Source organism: Nyctereutes procyonoides, unplaced genomic scaffold (genome assembly GCF_905146905.1).
Source record: "Nyctereutes procyonoides isolate TBG_1078 unplaced genomic scaffold, NYPRO_anot_genome, whole genome shotgun sequence".
Classification (NCBI taxonomy): domain Eukaryota; kingdom Metazoa; phylum Chordata; class Mammalia; order Carnivora; family Canidae; genus Nyctereutes; species Nyctereutes procyonoides.
The window spans coordinates 3,742,690-3,761,747 of record NW_026575129.1 but is presented as its reverse complement, the minus strand read 5'-3'; the positions used below and the strand labels follow the sequence as shown (position 1 = coordinate 3,761,747).

The window sequence follows — 19,058 nt, the reverse complement described above, 5'->3', positions numbered from 1 at the left end:
AACTGTTGGGTCATAGAATCTGTTTGAAGGGTCTCAACCAGCATGTTTTATCAGTGACATAGGATGGAAAAGAATGGAAGAGAAAATATCAAAATGGATCACAAATTTTATTTCAGTGGGTATATGATATTTGCTTTAATGGGTTATCACCTAACTTTTGTTTCTTACTAAAGGTCAAGTTCAAAAGAACTTGGAAGTCACTTCCCTAGAGCACTGTCTGTCGCTGTCTCATCAGCTCACATCTCCTCCTCCTTTACTAGCCTGCAAACTTTTGGAAGTGGGGATGAATATTTGAATTACTTTTCCCTGGCCACAGTGATTTCCCTAATACCTTACGCAGTAGAGGGGCCCTGCTTAAGATTTACTTCTTACTTATTTATACTTACTCTAAGTAAATTTCTAAAATATATTTTTAAAATTCTCAAGTGCTATTTGTAGTTCCATTTTGTTCAGCTACTACCTATTTTATGTGAAGCCTGGCATGAAGATAAGCATTACTTTGAAACCATCTTTTCCTTATTTTGGGGAACTGTGGCCCAAACATAGAAGTTACTAAAAATGGGTTCCACTGAGGCTACTGTGCAGATTTAAATTTCTGTTTTTCAAAGAGCTCTTTCAGCTGCTGCTCAGTTGTGGCTTCCTTCTGCTGCATCAGCTCAGTTGTTCCTTTGGTCACTCCCCAGGCATCAGGCTTTGACATTGAAGGGTTGTATGGCCTGCCAGAGGCTATCCGAAGATTTTCCCAGTATTCCCTCCTGGCCCTGGGTGAACAAAACACACAACATTACACTCCTTCCTGAGTATCACTGAGCTAGAAGACCTCCACAGAGTCGTCTTCGGACTCTTGAGAGTATGTCTGTTAAAACACATTTATTACACTAGACTAAAACTTTTTTTTTTCTTCAGAATTTATAGGACTAAAATAACTTTGAAATGATTTCATTTTTATTTTTTATTTTTTTAAAAGATTTTATTTATTTATTCATGAGAGAGAGAGGCAGAGACACAGGCAGAGGGAGAAGCAGGCTCCATGCAGGGAGCCCGACGTGGGCCTCCAGGATCATGCCCTGGACTGAAGGCGGCACCAAACTGCTGAGCCACCCGGGCTGCCCTTATTTTTATTTTTTAAAGATTTATGTATTTATTTGAGAGAGAGAGCATGAGAGGGAGAGGGAGAGAGAATCTCAGGCAGATTCCATGCTGAGCACAGAGGCTGATGTGGGCCTCGATCTTACGACCTCGAGATCATGACCTAAACTGAAACCAAGAGTTGGATGTTCAACTGAGTATGCCACTCAGGCACCCTTGAAATTATTTTTTAAGATATATGCATAGAGGGGAGCTGGGTTAAGCATCTGTCTTTCTTTTTATTTTTTTTAAAGGTTTTATTTATTCATGAGAGACACACACAGAGAGAGAGAGGCAGAGACACAGGCAGCGGGAGAAGCAGGCTCCATGCAGGGAGCCCTACGTGGGACTCCATCCCGGGTCTCCAGGATCACGCCCCAGGCTGAAGGCAGGCGCTAAACCACTGAGCCACCCAGGCATTCCCCAAGCATCTGTCTTTAGCTCAGGTCATGATCCCGGGGTCCTGATTCTCCTTCTCCCTCTGCCTGCTGTTCCCCTTGTTTACTCAAATAAGTAAATAAAATCTTTAAAAAAATATATGCATAGGGATCAAAAGCTAAGAATTTCGGATAGGGACATTTTCTGTTGCCTTTTGCTACCTCCTCATCCTAACTTTCTGGCACTCTACCTCATGAACCAGCTGAGCTCCCAGCTGCTGCTCTTCTTAAACCCACTATCTGCACATCTCACTCTGCAGATCCAGCCTCCTCCTCCTTTCTATTTAATTGTCTACTAGTTCAGTTCAGGCCTCATCACATCCCATGCAGTCTAGCAAAGGCTTCCTCGCAGGTTTCCCTGTCTCAAGGCTATTAAAACTCGCAAACCTAACCTTGGACCACCTGAGATGCTCCAATGGGATAAGGTCATACATAGCTCATGACAATGAATAACAGTCTGTCTCCTAGTCCTCAGGTGTGTCCTCTCAGTTTCTGTCTCTGATATCACCACACTTAGGGTTTCTCAGGACACCATTCTCTTTCCACCTCTCAGTGCTTCCAAGTAGGCTCTTCCCTTGTCTGACAGTGTAACTCATCCTTCCCAAGTCAGCTCAGGAATCAGCTCTATTAGAAATTCTTCATTAATCCTCCTCTGCCTTTTGCCCCCACAGCCATTAGCTCGACCCCTCAGCACCTGTGCATATCTTCATAGTTGAACTTACTGTACCAATTTGAACTTGCCTGTTTATCTCTCTGCCTACTAGACTGTTAAGTCCTTGGGGACAGGGCTATGCCTTGTTCTTGCTACCTTAGCATCCACAACATGTCTGATAGAGTTGTGCACCATCAATGTCAGACACACAGAGTGAGACTGCTCCGTCTGCTTGGGTGCTCATCTTTCACCCCCTTCCTTATCTCGTGGCTGGTTAGCCCTTGGAAATACACCCCCCATATCCCTTCTTCTAAACTATCTATTACGCAGAGATAGTCATTGTCTTTTCTTGTTACTTTTTGAATCTATGCCTCTACCAAAGCAGTTACCATAGTATAATACATTGACTTTCTTATCCATTTCCCCCAGTAGACTATGAGATTCTCTAGACAGCTTTTCATTTATTTTCCCAGTGCTCTGCACATTGCCTGATGTAAAATCTATTTGTTTCTTGTTCATCTTCCCTACTGGAGTGTAAGCTCTGACGGCAAAGACCTATCTTACTCGCCACTGTCTTCCCAGCTCCAAGAATTGTGCTTGGCACAGAATAGGCATTTAATTGATATTTGTTGTATTTAACTTATACTTAAATCTTTTTTCTTTTCTTTTTTTTTTTTAGATTTTATTTATTCATGAGAGACACACAGAGAGAGACAGGGACGTAGACAGAGGGAGAAGCAGGTTTCCTGAGGGGAGCCTGATGTGGCACTCAATCCCAGGACCCCGGGATCATGACCTGAGCTGAAGGCAGACACTCAGCTACTGAGTCACCCAGGTTCCCCAACTTGTGGTCGTTAATATTTAACGACCAATTAGTTTAATGTTACTCAGTGTCCACCCCATGGTACTATCCCAGAGCATAAAATCACATTTGATTGCAACTTTCATTATTTATATGCCAAATCTTAAAACCTTCTCCAGAAATCAGTACATAAGGTTATTCTATAAACAGCTCTGTGAAAGAAGTTAAGGGGGATAACTGATTATTATCACACAGCAAATTAGCTATATTCTCCATTATGGCCTCACTTGGACATATTCATAATTTAAAAGAGTTGGTTTGGCAAATATAAAGGTTCTTACCTGGCTCTAATCCAGGGTTTGGTGTGCATGTCCAAACCACTTCCCCAGCTGCCGTGTTTTTCTGAAGCTGGAGGCAAAAACCTCCTTTCTGGGGCCAGCTCCTCAGCAATAGCCCTGATGTGATAGGGCTCAAATCCACAGCACCCACCAATGTACCGGACCCCCAGGTTGTAGGCCTCTCTAGCGTATTTTTGAATATCCCATCTGGTTGCAACTCGGGGTTCCAGTCCTATAATAAATGGAGTGAATTCTTTTTTAATTTTTTATTTATTGTTATGTATTTATTTCAAGATTTATTTATTTATTCATGAGAGACACAGACAGAGGCAGAGACACAGGTAGAGGGAGAAGCAGGCTCCTTGTGGGGGATCCCAAGGACCCCGGGATCACGACCTAAGCCGAAGGCAGACACTCAACCGCTGAGCCACCCAGGCATCCCTGAATTCTTTTTTTCTTAAATATTCAAGACAAAATGGCCAACGTAAGTATGTAATTTTCAATAACTGAATTAAACAAATTGTCAGTCTCTGATTCATAACTTGTATTTATATACCCAGTTTTAAATGCTGTGGTAGGTAACCTTCAAAATGGTTCCCAGTGATCCCTGCCCTCTGCTGTTTTCACGCTGTGGAGTTCCCTCTCATACCACATTGGTCGGAGAGACCAACAGAGTATGTCAGAAGGGATGGTCAGTGACTTCTGAGGCCGGGTTATGCAAGTATTATGGCTTCTGCCTCGATCTCTCTTGTTCTCTTAGAACAGCTGCCATGTTGTGAGACTCAAGCGTCCCAGTGGAAAGGCCCATAAACTAAGGGACTGAGGCCTCCAGTCAAAAGACAGTGAGAAACAAACATCTATTTCAGCAGCCAACTAAGGGAGCTTGGGAGTGGATCCCTAACTCCCATCAGGACTTCAGACGACTACAGACCTGACCAGTGTCTGAACTGCACTTTCATAAGGGACCCTAAGCAAAAACTCCCCAGCTGGGCTCCTCCCAAGTTCATGTCCCATAGCAACTCTGAGATAGAATAACTGTTGTTTAAAAGCACTAAATTTTGTAATAATTTGTTCTATGGCTAAAACACAGATGCCTTGCCATTCCTCCACAGTTTTTCTAGATGAATTATTTTATGAGATCTTCCTTCTCTGGGGGTCCTTATAAAATATAGTACAGGTTTTAAGGATCCTAGAATGGAATAGGAGGCTGGTCAGGCTCTGGCGCTGCTGACCTCTCTGACTTGATTTTCAGGTAGACTCACCCCTGCTTCCCAAACATGCTTTCTCCCTTTTCCCAGACTGCAAGTACACCCTCACTTCATCCACTTAGTTTCTTCGATCAGATTTGTTATACAGTAACCCAGTGATGGCATCCTCCCCTTCCCCCAAACTCTGCAGTAGCTCAGCGACATTTCAGATAAGTGTCTTGGACATAAATTGGTCTATCCTTTTAATTTTTCTTTAAAAATTTTTTAAAATATATTTTATTTATTTGAGAGAGAAGCAGAGAAAGAAAGAGAGAACACAATTGGGGGAAAGAGCAAAGGAAGAGGGAGAAGCAGACTCCCTACTGAGCAGGGAGCCAATGCAGGGCTTGATCCCAGGACCCTGAGATCATGAGCTTAGCCAAAGGCAGACGCTTAACTGACTGATCCACCCAGGTGGCTCCTATCCTTTTAATTTTTGTGATGAGAAAATTAAGATCTAGAAGAACTAAGGGGTTTTGCTAAGGTTCTATAACTCGGCAACAGAACTGGAACAAGAGCCGGTATCTTTGTAGATCCCACCCAAAAGGGCATCCCTTTCATCAGCCTACAGGTAAAAGGTTCAGAGGTCTTTTTTGCTTACTGGTTCCATCTTTTATTTCTACCGTGGTCCAAAATCAAGGGGTTTTTGGCTGCCGGGAAGGAAGCTGGGGGCAAGCAAGACATGAGACATGCAGGCACTTCCCTACTACAAGCAAGCTCTATGGCTATAGTTTGGGAAATTCATCAAACATCAGGACATTGAGATGATTCATTTCTTACCGAAGGGGAATTCCGGTAGATCGATAAATCCCTGTTTGTTGCAGTCAGGAGTGTGGTAGGCCAACGGCTGACTCATCAGGTGGGCTTTCAGTCGGGCAGCATCCAAGCCTTCTTTCATGAGCTTCACTGTCTGCAAGCTAATCGTGGGGTCGAAATGGCAGTTCACGCCAACGATGGAAGCTCCTGCAAGTGGGAAGAACAGTTTAGCTTTTGGGATTCACCAGATGACTGGTAGGCTCAATTCTCCTCCCTTAATCAGGGAGCTTTTATTTGGAAGAGTGAATTACAAATACAGCCTTTGGTTCTTGCTTCCTTGCAAACCTCTTACCTTCAGAGTGGGAATGATTGCTAACAGGCAGCAAGGGCTTTCTGTTGTGTCTATTACAATTCAAGTGTCACTTATGCATACTTGGCTGTCCAGAAACCCATTATTAGACTTTTTTTTAACTCCATATTTTAGAAGTCAATTTTTCAGGCTATGATACTGAATAATAATTTTTCAACACTCCCAGCTGCTTGATTGCACCTGTGGGTATCATACCACTCATTTGAGGAGCAATCTTTCCTTTCATCAGCCCAATTTAATAATATCACTAGTCCAGATTCCAGGAGCAGCTGAGCTGATGCCACAAGTCATGACATCCGGTGTTCAGTGGCAAGCATCTCAGCTGTCCTCATTGGGTTGAGTGTACAATTTGCTCTTTCATTCATGTTCTAATCCTGCCTCCTTTTCTTTTTCTTTTTTAAGATTTTATTTATTTATTCATGAGAGACACAGAGAGAGGCAGAGACACAGGCAGAGGGAGAAGCAGAAGCCCGATGCAGGACTCAGTTCCAGGACCCCAGGATCATGCCCTGAATAGAAGGCAGACGCTCAAGTGCTGAGCCACCCAGGCATCCCCAAATCCTGCCTCCTGTTACTCCTCTGCATCAGTTTTTGTTTTGTTTTATCAAGAGCACCAGTGACCTCAAGCTTGCCAAAGCCAGTAGTTGCTTCTCTGTTCTCATCTTACTCGATGTCTGGGCAGCATTTAATCTACTGGACCACCCCCTTCTTCATTAACACCCCCCTTCTCTTGGCTTCTCACACTGAGTATTGCTCCCACCTTCTTGGCTGCTTTCTTTGGGTGTTAGGTGCTGAGTCCCCACTCACAGCTGAACCTTTCAATCCTGCAGTGTCCAGGATCCCAATGAGTCATCTTCTCCTCCTTTCCAGTCCCTGGGCTTTCAGTATGAACGATATCCAGAACTCTCCAAATTTCTCTCTCTAACCTGGACCTTTCCCTTGGGTTAGAGAGAGACTTGTCTATTCAACAGCTTACTTAACATCTTTGCTTGGATGTTGACTCCCTTTTTCTTTCTTTCTTCTTCTTTTTTGTTTTTATACATTTTTAATTTTTTGGATGTTGTGCTGCCAGAGTTTTTCTTTCCTTGCTTGACTTCCTTACACTAATGAATTAATCATAGGTTGGCTATTTACCAAATGTCTATTAGGCATAAGGGTCCTTCTAAGGGGCTACAGAGAAATAAAAATAGAGAACATACTCCTTGACACCAAGGATTTCATAATTTAGTACAGGGATCCCAAAGTTTGCTCCATAAAAATAAGGCTGTATGATCAATTAGGTTAGGAAGTAGCTATTTACTTTGTCCCTTTCTTGGAGACTGCCACTAAACACAACATATCAAAGGCTCTGAGAAATTCTGGAGTAAAGAGACCTGCTTAACTTGGCTTAATGAAGCATTTTTTTAAATAAAGATTTTATTTATTTATTCATGAGAGACACAGAGAGGCAGAGACACAGGCAGAGGGAGAAGCAGGCTCCCTGTGGGGAACCTGATGTGGAACTCAATCCCAGGACCCTGGGATCATGGCCCGAGCCAAATGCAGACCAACCACTGAGCCACCCAGGTGCCCCTTCACTTTTTAAAAGATTTATTTATTTATTTATTTTAGAGAGAGAGAAAGGGTGCATGAGCAGGAAGAGCAGAGGCAGAAGGAGAAAGAATCTCAGCTTGACGTGGGGCTCCATCTCATGATTCTGAGATCATGACCTGAGCTGAAACCAACAGTCAGTTGCTTAAGGAACTGTGCCACCCAGGTGGCACCCAGGTGCCCCTAACATGGCATTTTCTAAATGTATTTCACTACAGAACCCTACTAATGTTCTCACAGATTAGAAAAAGTTGACTGAGGATATTCCAAGAGTGGCATAAGTAGTTGGTGTTATGCTGGTTGAGAAGAGGGAGTGTTCATCTGGGGTAGGGATGATTATGTAAGGGATGTGGTGCTAGAATTTGAGCCAATTTTGGAAGATGGACTGGACTTATTAGCTGGATATTTATTGAGGACGTATTTTGTGACAAGTGCTGTGCTAGGAACAGGGAGCACCATGCTGAGCCAAACACATAGTCTCTGCCCTCTTTGATCTTACAGTCTAGGGAGTCAGACATTAGAGAGAGAAACAAATGAGATAAGTAGCAAGTGCCACCAAGGATATAAATAGGGTACAGTGCTGTCAAATGCTGTGACCACCTACCTTGAATGGAATGGCGAGGGAAGAATTAGATGCAGGCCAAGAATCTCTGCCAATTAACAGTGGGGTGATGAAAGCCTCCTCTGATCTTTGTGAAGCAAATTAACTTGCTTCTTCCCTTCTTCCCATTTTTATATTTCCAGTAAAAAGGTAGGATTATATAGTTTCATTCCTAAATCTAATTCTTATTGCTAATGACAAGTATGAAGTGACTTTCATGAAATATCAGGAATTGGATAAAAATCAGGAATTAAAACATAGCCAATGAAAATCTCCCTGTTCCACGGAATGAGTTGGACTCTTCCCTGACACTGAGCTACTCTTTGCATTTTAAACGAGGCAGCACTGAAAACAATCTATGAGTTTTCCCTAATTGAAATGAAACCCAATGTTAGGGATGGAAATTATTTAAAAAGATAAATTACATGGTCCCTATTTCATACCAAAATTTAAAAAAAAATTATTATACCAATTACAAAAAGCAAAGCTTATTGGGAGTTTATGAAAAGGGGAAAAACTTTGGCAAAGAAGGCAACTGACTTAAAAGTTATTGTCTAAAGACCTAGGTTTAAAATAAGACACACTCTTTCCTAATGCTCCTTTTGATTTATTGAAATGCTTCTTCTTTCTAGGTGTTACACCTTCAGAATAGATCTAGTTGCCCCTTTCAAAAGGCTAGTGTGTGTGTAATTTCTTTCTTTACTTTTTTCCCTTTAGGAGTCAATAATGATATTCCCAACACTCCTAGGAAAACAAATGAATGTTTTTCCTTTTAACAAAAATAGTATATAGTGGGCCTCCATTTGTAGGTGGCTTTAAAAGACTCACTAAAAGGGCACCTGGGTGGCTCAGTTGGTTGGTTAAGTGTCTGCCTTCAGCTCAGGTCATGATCTCAGCGTCCTGGGATTGAGTCCCGGTCCTGCTCTCTCAGCAGGGAGTCTGTTTCTCCCTCAACCTCTCCCTCAGTGCTTTCCTTGTCTCTCTCTCTCTCTCTCAAATAAATTAATAAAATCTTTAAAAAAAAAGACTCACTAATTGCAAACTGGTCAAAATCCATCATCACCTGCTTTAACCAGGCGCACTGCACACTCTCCAGGGCTCACGCCGTGCAAGTCTCCCTCTGGGCCAATGCACATGGTTGCTGCTACAGGCTTCCCAGACGCTTTCAAGGTTTCAACTGCCCACACAGCTTCTTCAACGTGCTCAAAATACTGAAATAAGATCAGGGGAAGGTACTTTTAAATCTCATTTCTCCCCAAATCATCAGAAAACTTATTGTACTGGCTTAATGATTATCGCCAGATTGAGTCGTCTTCAAACTTTGAGTTGTGACCCACTGGCATATTTTAAAAAATGGAATGGAAGGGTGATTACTATGAATGGCAGTCAGAAGGTCTGAACTACACTTCATTAGATTAACTGAATCAAATTAATCAGTAGAAGCCCTCAACTGGAAAAAGGTTTTATTTTTTATTTTTTTAAGATAGATTATTTATTTATTTATTTATTTATTTATTTATTTATTTATTTATTTATGATAGACATAGAGAGAGGGAGAGAGAAAGAGGCAGAGACACAGGCAGAGGGAGAAGCAGGCTCCATGCAGGGAGCCCGATGCGGGACTCGATCCCAGGACTCCAGGATCACACCCTGGGCCAAAGGCAGGTGCTAAACTGCTGAGCCACCCAGGGATCCCCGGAAAAAGGTTTTAAAATTAAATATTCCTATCCATGACTGGCACCTAATCTCACATGCTCTTCATGAACACACAGAGAAAGTGTATGAAGTTCATGTGTCTCCGTCTTTGCTCATAACTTTGTTTACCTCGGCAATCAAGAAATCCACGTTCTTCTTTACAAAGACCTCCAACTGTTGCTGAAATACTTTTTTAACTTCAGTTTCACTCTTGCAACTAAGGTACGAGGGTGTCTGACTCACGCCTCCTGCCACCAAAGCATCTCCCTCGTCAGCCACTTGCCGGGCAATGTCACAAGCAGCTTCATTGACTTTCTGCCCCTAAGATGAGTGAAATACAATATATCTACATTTGCATACAGAATTGAAATGGCCACATCTCAGTTGTATGTTACAATAGAGAGTTTATTTTAGAAAATGACAGTGATAGAATAATTCAATTTACCAAGCTGAACAATTTTCAGTAACAATACCACCAATAATAGTAATGAAAACAATAAATCTAATGATGGTATCGAGGATATTACATACCAAAGCTCTGCGAAAGATTAAAAATCTTTACATAAAAGGATCTGGTATCTTCTAGCACCTAAGCTGCACTTCGAATACCTAGCAAATAGAGATGACGATGACACTGATTTGCTTTTCAGATCAACAAGAATAAAATGTAATTAAAATGACTACAGAATTCATGACGCTTTGTTGTGTATTTTCTTAATAGATAACTGTATCACAAGGTATTTTCTAACTACTTAGACATTAAAAATCGAAACTTGTCTTCAATAAACCCCAGTGCTGTAGCTCACAGAGACTCATGGAATTTTAGAACTACTTCTTTTGGGGCACCTGGATAGTTCAGTTGGCTAAGCATCTGACTCTTGATCTCAGTTCAAGTCTTGATCTCATGTCATGAGTTCAAGCTCCACACTGGGCTCCACACTAAGTGTGGAGACTAATTAAAAAAAAACAACAACTCCTTTTTCATTTTAGGGATCAAGAAATTGTCACCTTGATGGTGTAGGTAAATGGTTTGCCCATCATGACACAGTTGATCATAGCTGAGCCAGGAGGATTCCAGGGTCACTGGCCCCTTCCTCGTGCCTTTGACATTTCCCCAATACTGTCCCACAGTAAAAAAAACTGTAATGATGTGAGGATTTGTAAGGGTTCCAACTCAGCAACTTAGGAACTCATTAGCTGCATTTTCTTTGATGTGCTTCCTTAAACGTCAACTTTGGGGACTCCAGCTAAAACAAAAGAGTTATTCACACATATCTCATTTGTGTATTATCTAAAAACCTTGAAGAGGCTCAACATTTTTCTCTCTGAAAACTTCGGTGATGGCATGTGTGTCTACTATGCCCTCCTAAGAATGCCTGGTATGGTTTTACTCACAGATATTTTCTCTGCAACATAGTTTCCTCTGTTCTCCAGCTTGTCTTCACTTGCATAAAAGGTAAAGGTCTGCATGACATTGGATCCAGCTCTGAGGAACTCCCGATGAAGCTGGCGAACTGGGAGATTGAGGAAAAGTATTAACTACGATCCATATAGAACCCATGATGTTTTCAAAAGGCTACCAGATAAACAGATATGAAAATATCTGCTTATGTTCCTTGCTCAGCATTCAGGCATTTGAGACCTAATGAGAGGTAGGCAGATCTGGGATCTCTTGCTATGAAGAAGAGATTATTTCTACCATGGACGAGAGGGGTAAAGGGAAGAGGGAGGTCCCACAGGGAAGGAATCATTTAATGTTTTTGCTGGGTAGAGAAGGTGGGGAAAGACATTCCCTACAGAGGGAAGAGCCTGAACCAAATGAAGGAGGCAGGAATAGGTTTGGCATCTGGGGTGCACAGGAAGCTGGAGTTGAGAATATATCAGAGGAATAGTAGGAGGTGCCATTGGAGAGGTGGAGTGGCCAGCAGAGTACAAATGGCCTAGCACATCATCCCAAGGAGTCTAGGCTTCAGGCCACAGCTATGGGGAAACACCAGCAGTCTGTAAACAATTGAATCATGGGATTAGCTCAGTGTATTTGAAAGATAATTCTGGTAGTAAAGTGGAATAAGAATTGGAAGGAGGTTCCTTAGCATAGGTCCATGGATGAATGCCAAGTTGCAAAGCTTTCACAGGCTAAAGAAAATATGAAGGGGCTTCCCCCCATATAACCAATTATATTTAATTTAAGGAATTATTTTTTGCTCTAAACTAGTGGTCCTAAATTCTCTTTAGCCCTTTAGTCTGGTACCTTTGTATCCCGGGGTGGGGTGGGGGGGCCAGCAGAGTGTAGAGAACATAGGAAGCTCAGTTTTTAAAGGAACAAATCCGTGAGGCCAAAAAGCTTTTGAATTTCAGAAAATGGGTTTCTAAGCATGAAAATCCTAGTTCTGGGTAGGAACTTAAAAGCATGCCTAATGAGGAAGCTTTAAACTTGTTTTAATTAGCAAGAGAACCAATTAACACTTTATACAGAGTCTCTGTTCACTGATCAAACACAGAACTGCTGTGGTTGGAGCAGGGGTGAAGGACCTATGGATGAGGTCCCTGTATGCTAGGGTGAAATGGTTACTAAACAGGAAGTCCACCCAGGTGTTCCTTGGGTGGGTTTCCAGGACTCTGTTAAAAAACCCTGGAATGATGTGCAAATTGTGCATATGCACATTTTAAAAAAAGATTTTATTTATTTATTCATGAGAGACACAGAGCGAGAGAGAGGCAGAGACGCAGGCAGAGGAGAAGCAGGCTCCACGCAGGGAGCTGAGGCAGGACTCATCCTTGGTCTCCAGGATCGTGCAGGTGCTCCACCGCTGGGCCACCCAGGTGCCCAGCTACCATGCCTCTTAAAGCTGCAGTGCTTTGCAAAGCATAACTTAACTTCCACTCACCTGGGAGAATTAATATGAATTCATATTCCCCAAGCCCCTCCGGATCCAGCAAACCTAATTCTTTGCTGAATTCTGTGCTGATTCCACTGGGTGCAAGAACCATAACTTTTGACAGACTTAATAGGAGAATTAGTCCACTTAAGCCAAAAATACTCAAGAAACAGATCAGCCAAGAGATAAATGTGCTGTTTCTGCATTAATAAAATAAAAATCAATATCAGAGCAGTTTCTCTTGACCTCCTCTAATGCATAACTTTTAAAAAAATGTGACTGGTAAAGTTGAAGCTTGTGTTTAAATAACTGTCTTCTTTTATTTACATGGGGGAGTGTCCACCAAGCTAGCTTGTTGTTAATACCATTTTGACCCAAGAAATATTTCATTGAGTTTAACCCAAGAAGCAGACCTTAAGAAACAAACCATAGGTATATTTTAAATTCTCATTTTTGGGTCTCAAGTATTCTATTGTGTTCCTTAAAGCCCTTTAATGCAATGCTTCTCAAAGCACAGTTCACCTTGCTATCACCTGGGAATAGTTATAGATATGTAGGGTTCTGGGCTCACTCACAGACCTAATGAATCCAAATCTCTAAGTGGAGCCTGAGAATCTATAATTTTTAATAAACTGCTGGTGCAATGAAAATTTTAGGACTACTGCTATTTTAGCTTCCTAAGACTAGTGAATTCCCTTTTTTCCTTCCTTCCTTCCTTCTTTCCTTCCTTCCCTCCCTCCTTTCCTCCCTCCCTCTTTCCATTTCTACTTTTAAGGTAGAACACAGTATTATTTCTACTTTTATTTGGAAATATAAAAGTTGTGTATATTTGCCAGGCTTCATGACTATAGTCTTTTACTTTTTTTTTTTAAGATTTTATCCATTTATTCATGAGAGACACAGAGAAAGAGGCAGAGACACAGGCAGAGAGAGAAGCAGACTCCCCACAGGGAGCCTGATGTGGGACTTGATTCTAGGACCCTGGGATCACAACCTGAGCCAAAGACAGTTGCTCAGCCATTGAGCCACCCAGGCGTCCCGTACTTTGAATATTATTTAGGGATAGTTCAATTTGAACAGAAAATTTCTATCCTTCTCTAGCAGAAATAGATGAATACAACCAAGATACTAAGAAAAAAACAATGAATTTAATAATAGTTACTAGTGTTTAACATGCATCAGGCTATTTTAAAGACTTTACATATAACTTATTTAATTCTAACAATCTTGTGAGGTAGATGTTAATATTATTTCAGTTTTATACAAGAGGAAACTGAGTCCCAGAGAAGGTAAGTAATTTCCCCAGGGCCACACAGCCTGGTGGCTGTCAGGATTGAATTCAATTAGTCTGGATCCAGAACCTGTATGCTTAATCTTAAAGCTGTCCTGTCAATTTATGTGCTTGGTTAGTTTCTATCCCTTATCACTGAGTTCACTGAAATGTGCTCTTTAATAATCATTAAAGACAACTGTTCAACTTGTATAATATGCACAAGAACTTTCTTCACTTTCCTCTGAAAGAATCAGCTTCTTTCAGTGTTGGCTACTGATGGCTCTCCGCTAAGACCTTATCTAAGAAGTGCTCTAGAGCAGAGGGAGCTTCCTTGCCCAGGGGTAAGCTCTCTGTTGGGAGAGGGAGAGTTGATAGTTTGCAATACTTGGTCTCACTTGCTTCAATTTGGGACCACTGTGAAAGGCCTGTCCAGCTCCAGAGCTTCCTGAGGGACTGGCCAAGGCTTCTGTAACAACTGCATCACAGCGCAATTCCTCCCCTGCCCAATCCTGCTTCTCTGACTGCCTCAGAGGTATTATCTCATAAATGCACTCCGCATTAAAACTCCTGAGCACAGGAGAGCGATGGGCATCTCTCGGGACAACTGGCACAAGCGCCGCAAGACCGGGGGCAAAAGGAAGCCCTACCACAGGAAGCAGAAGTATGAGCTGGGACGCCCTGCGGCCAACACTGAGGTTGGCCCCCGCCGCATACACATAGTACGAGTCTGGGGAGGCAATAAGAGGTACTGAGCCTTGAGGCTAGACGTGGGGAACTTCTCCTGGGGCTCGGAGTGTTGTACGCACAAAACCAGGATTATCAATGTCTATAATGCATCCAACAATGAACTGGTCTGCACCAAGACCCCGATGAAGAACCGTATCGTGCTCATTGACAGCACACCGAACCGACAGTGCTACGAGTCCCACTATGCACTGCCCCTGGGACGCAAGAAGGAGGTCAAGCTGACGCCTGGGGAGGAAGAGATTTTAAATAAAAAAATGATCAAAGAAAATTCAGAAGAAGTATGATCAAAGGAAAAAGAATGCCAAAATCAGCAGTCTTCTGGAGGAGCAGTTCCAACAGGGCAAGCTTCTTGCATGCACCGCTTCGAGACCAGGCCAGTGTGGCCGGGCAGGTGGCTATGTGCTAGAGGGCAAGGAGCTGGAGTTCTATCTGAGGAAAATCAAAGCCTGGAAAGGCAAATAAATCTTCTGTCTTCGGTCATGTAAAAAAAAAAAAAAAGACAAAAAACTCCCCAAAACCTCCTGAGCACAAATCTCCACTTCTGGCCAGCTGGTAATGAGCACCTAAGCTCATGATGGGTGATAGAGCTCCTGGCATGCTCTAGGGGTAGATTGTTTAAAAATTTTCATCTGTGGTGAGCTGGAATGAGATGTCCTTACAAGGAAATGTATTAGCAGGTGCAATATCTCAGATGTTTGAGAGGTTTAGAGGAAGTAGTAATTATAAGGACTTTAGAATCAGATGGCTATTGTTGGGTGCCACCAATGTACTGGAGAAAGACAGTGAAAGGTAAGGGGGATTCATCACCAATTTAAGGCAAAGTATGAAAGTCTGATGGTCTCCTGGGTGGCATGGAAAGAAACTTGCCTCTTCTAGTTAGAGAGCAGAAAAAGCTGAGAATCTGGCCCAGGACTAATTTACACAGGGAGCAGAGAGTCAGAGAGGTTGAATTCTCAACCAGGCAAGCCTTCTATTGCCAAAGCCAGGGCCTGATTAAGAAGAAATGGGACCCTGTGACTGGGATGAAGAGAGATGGGCGGAGTCACTCACGAACCTCAAAAATCTAGATTCCCCCTTGAACTCTCTGGGCCTGCAGAAGTGGCCCATTTCTCCCTTTTATTTTTTTTAATTTTAATTTTTTCAATTTCTCCCTTTTAAAGATTAATGCTTCCTACTTGCTTTAGGCTGATACAGAAGCCCTGTAAGACAGCATTATCTCCCTCGTGTGCCATCCCAACACCCCTCTTGGCACTTCACCATGAAAGATTTGTGGTCCAAAAAGTAAAGTGAGAACAAGGTGTGTGGGTACAGGTGCAGGATAGGCATATTATTAAATTTAAATAGGATGGGACTAGTATAATGGGTTTAACTAGTTGGTAAACATACAGTGGAGGAGGGCTCATCTACAAGACAGTGATTGATACTGTAGGTGAGGACGGACGATGACCATGTGGGGAGAGAGTGGATAATAAATGCTAACATGGAAGGGATGAAGGACTGAAAATCTTGATGAAGTTGATGAGTGGGAGAATTAGAGTGAGCAGAAAAGAAAAGAGGTGGTGGTCAGAAAGCGGGGTCCTTGTAATTGAGATTTCAGAAGTAGACAGTGGTGATGGCAAGGTCTAGGAGCAGGTTGCTGAGGTGGAGATTGGAGGACGAGTTCAGTTGGAGATGAGGAGGAGATCAAGGCACTGACAGGAAGAACCCTGGATAGATCATTTGCATGGACACTGAAGTCACCTAGAGAAGTGAGGGAGGGAAGGGAGTGAGCCCGGTTTTAGACTCATCTAGAATAAAGGGCAGGAACCAAGAGATAAATGTAGGTGATAGCAACAGGGATCATGCTCATCCAGTGTGAGTCTGTACATGCTGGGAAATGTGCCATAAACATATCTATTTGATGGTATGCTCCTCGACTGGTCATTGCAGGGCTCTTTTATGAGAACTTAAAATAGAGCTATGCACCAACCTGCTTCTGGATGTTCCACAGCAGCTTCCGGGGTCCAAGGGCCCGCCTTCACATAGCCCCTCTTCTCCAGGGCAAAGACAAACCCTCCATCTCCAATCACAACTTCTCCAGAGTTTAAACGTTCTAGGATGCCCTAAAATTATAGATGAGGGGGAAGAAGAGGAGTTACTTGAGTCTTTAAGATGGTTTTCTATTTTTAGTACTTTTGCTATCATATCCTTGGGAAGTATGATTTCTTTAGAATTCTCAGGAAGTACATGTTTATAAATTCATGAATATAAGGCAAATAACCAGAATGCACACATAATGAAAATGTGTGTATACATGTGCTGGGAGTGAGGGTCTTCCAGAACGCATGAAGGGATTTTTAATTTTAAACTTTTTTAAATTTTTTAAATTTTTATTTATTTATGATAGTCACACACAGAGAGAGAGGCAGAGACATAGGCAGAGGGAGAAGCAGGCTCCATGCACCAGGAGCCCGACATGGGATTCGATCCCGGGTCTCCAGGATGGCGCCCGGGCCAAAGGCAGGCGCTAAACCACTGCGCCACCCAGGGTTCCCTTTAATTTTAATTTTTTTTTAATTTTAGTTTTTAAAAAAGATTTTATCTATCTATTTAGAGAGAGTCTGAGCAGGGAGGAGCAGAGGAAGAAGGAAAGAAAGCATCCCAAGCAGGCTTCACGCTGAGCACAGAGCCCCTTTGGCCATGGATCTCTCCCCTGGGATCATGACCTGAGCAGGTGTCAAGAGTGGGAAGTTTAACCCACTCAGCCACCCAGGCACCGCAGAACACATGAAAGAATTTTGAAGAATATGGTGGGAGACTGTTACCTTTGAAGAAACGTCTACAGAAGGACTGAATGAAGAGGTTTTTTTGTAAAGTCTCAAATGCCTGCTTAAGCACACTTTCCCAAAATGGTGAAAGCTAGTCTTCTCTAGCTTTCTCTAGACTTCTCCAGCTTTCTCTAGACTTCTCCAGCTTTCTCTAGTCTCCTCCAGCTTTCTCTAGACGTCTCCAGCTTTCTCTAGACGTCTCCAGCTTTCTCTAGTCTCCTCCAGCTTTCTCTAGACGTCTCCAGCTTTCTCTAGTCTCCTCCAGCTTTCTCTAGTCGTCCTCCAGCTTTCTCTAGACGTCTCCAGCTTTCTCTAGTCTCCTCCAGCTTTCTCTAGACGTCTCCAGCTTTCTCTAGTCTCCTCCAGCTTTCTCTAGACTCCTCCAGCTTTCTCTAGACCTCTCCAGCTTTTTCTAGTCTTCTCCAGCTTTCTCTAGACTTCTAGCTCTATCGGTAAACAGTCCTTACAGTTGGCCTGGCCCTGGCCTCTCCCGGGCTTCGACGCCCAATATACCCCCCAGGCCTCTTTTCCAACCGGCCTAACCACAGGCCTGCAGAGTCCGACCGTCTGTCTGTCCCTCCATCTATCCGTCCCTCCAAAAACCCTCACCCTGGACGAAGGCCGCCCATCTGGGCTGGAACACTCATCCCGCTGTGGGGTTAACCCGGGGCTGGAGCGTCTGGGTCTCGGTGTTTGGACCCACCAGCCCCTGTGCCCACCCCAGCCCCCCTTACCATGGCCCGGGCGGCGCTAGCGGTGGGGCTGCGGCCCCGGGTGGGGGGGCGGGGAACGGCCGGTGGGGGGCCGCGCGCCCTAAGGCGCTTCCCCCGCAGCTCCGACGTCGGGGTGCGGCCGCCCGGACCTAGGGCGCGCTCTGGGTGCGGGCCGGGGAGCTGGGCCCTGCCCCGGGAGTGCGGGCACCCGCGGTGGCAGCCGGGCCCCCCTCCCACGTGCGCTCCCTGGGGCTGGGGTGCGGGGCCGGGGTGCGGGCCGGGGTGCGGTGGGGGGGGACCGTGCGCTGCGGCTCGGGCCGCGCTTCCGGGGCAGCTCCGACGTCGGGGTGCGGGGGTCTCGGGGCTCCGGGCGTCCCCGGGTCTGCGGGCGCCCGGACCTAGGGCGCGCTCTGGGTGCGGGCCGGGGAGCTGGGGCCTGCCCCGGGAGTGCCGGCACCTGCGCTGGCAGCCGGGCCCCCCTCCCCCGTGCGCTCCCTGGCCCGGGGGGGGGGGGGACCGCCGGCGGCGGGGCCGCGCACTCACCCTCCGGGCCTTCCTGCCGCCCACGGGCGCCATCCTCGGGCCGGGAGCGCGGCGGCGGCGGCGGCGGGGCCCTTTATAGGGCGGCGGGCTGGGCCCCAAGGCCCTCGGGCGGGGCCACCGCGGGACGCGACTGGTGCGGGGCGCGCAGGACACGGGCTGGCGGCCCCTCCCATCCCTCCGCGGCCCGGGGTCGCGCTCGTACCCCCGAGTCCGCGGGGGACGGGCCCCGAGAATCCCGTCCCAAATATTTGCCCAAGGCCGGGTACAGGGTCACTATCGAGCGAGGCGCTGATGCCCGAGGGACTTCAGTCTCCAGGGTGAGGAGCGAACGACCTGCGGGGCTTGCGCAGAACCGGAGCGGCCGCACAGGTGCGAGGCGAGGCGGCCCCGGGGGGGGGGGTGGTGGAGGGGGGCAAGGATGCAAGACATTCCAGCAAGAATATCTTTGCAACGTTTAACCCCGCCTGATCTCTGACATCT

The 19,058-nt window shown here is 44.8% G+C and overlaps 1 protein-coding gene and 1 pseudogene across 1 annotated transcript; one reads left to right on the top strand and one right to left on the bottom strand.

Annotated features, from left to right (window-relative positions):
- Positions 1 to 88: 88 nt before the first annotated feature.
- BHMT (betaine--homocysteine S-methyltransferase) lies at positions 89 to 18,734 on the bottom strand. Its single transcript, XM_055342318.1, has 8 exons — positions 18,579 to 18,734; positions 16,485 to 16,617; positions 11,012 to 11,130; positions 9,746 to 9,937; positions 8,985 to 9,132; positions 5,385 to 5,567; positions 3,361 to 3,589; positions 89 to 761 (listed from the first exon to the last, which is right to left on the bottom strand). The coding sequence occupies exons 1-8, from the start codon at positions 18,609 to 18,611 to the stop codon at positions 575 to 577; spliced, it is 1,224 nt and encodes a 407-aa protein (XP_055198293.1). The 5' UTR covers positions 18,612 to 18,734; the 3' UTR covers positions 89 to 574.
- LOC129521087 (40S ribosomal protein S8-like) lies at positions 11,158 to 16,475 on the top strand (annotated as a pseudogene).
- Positions 18,735 to 19,058: the final 324 nt, after the last annotated feature.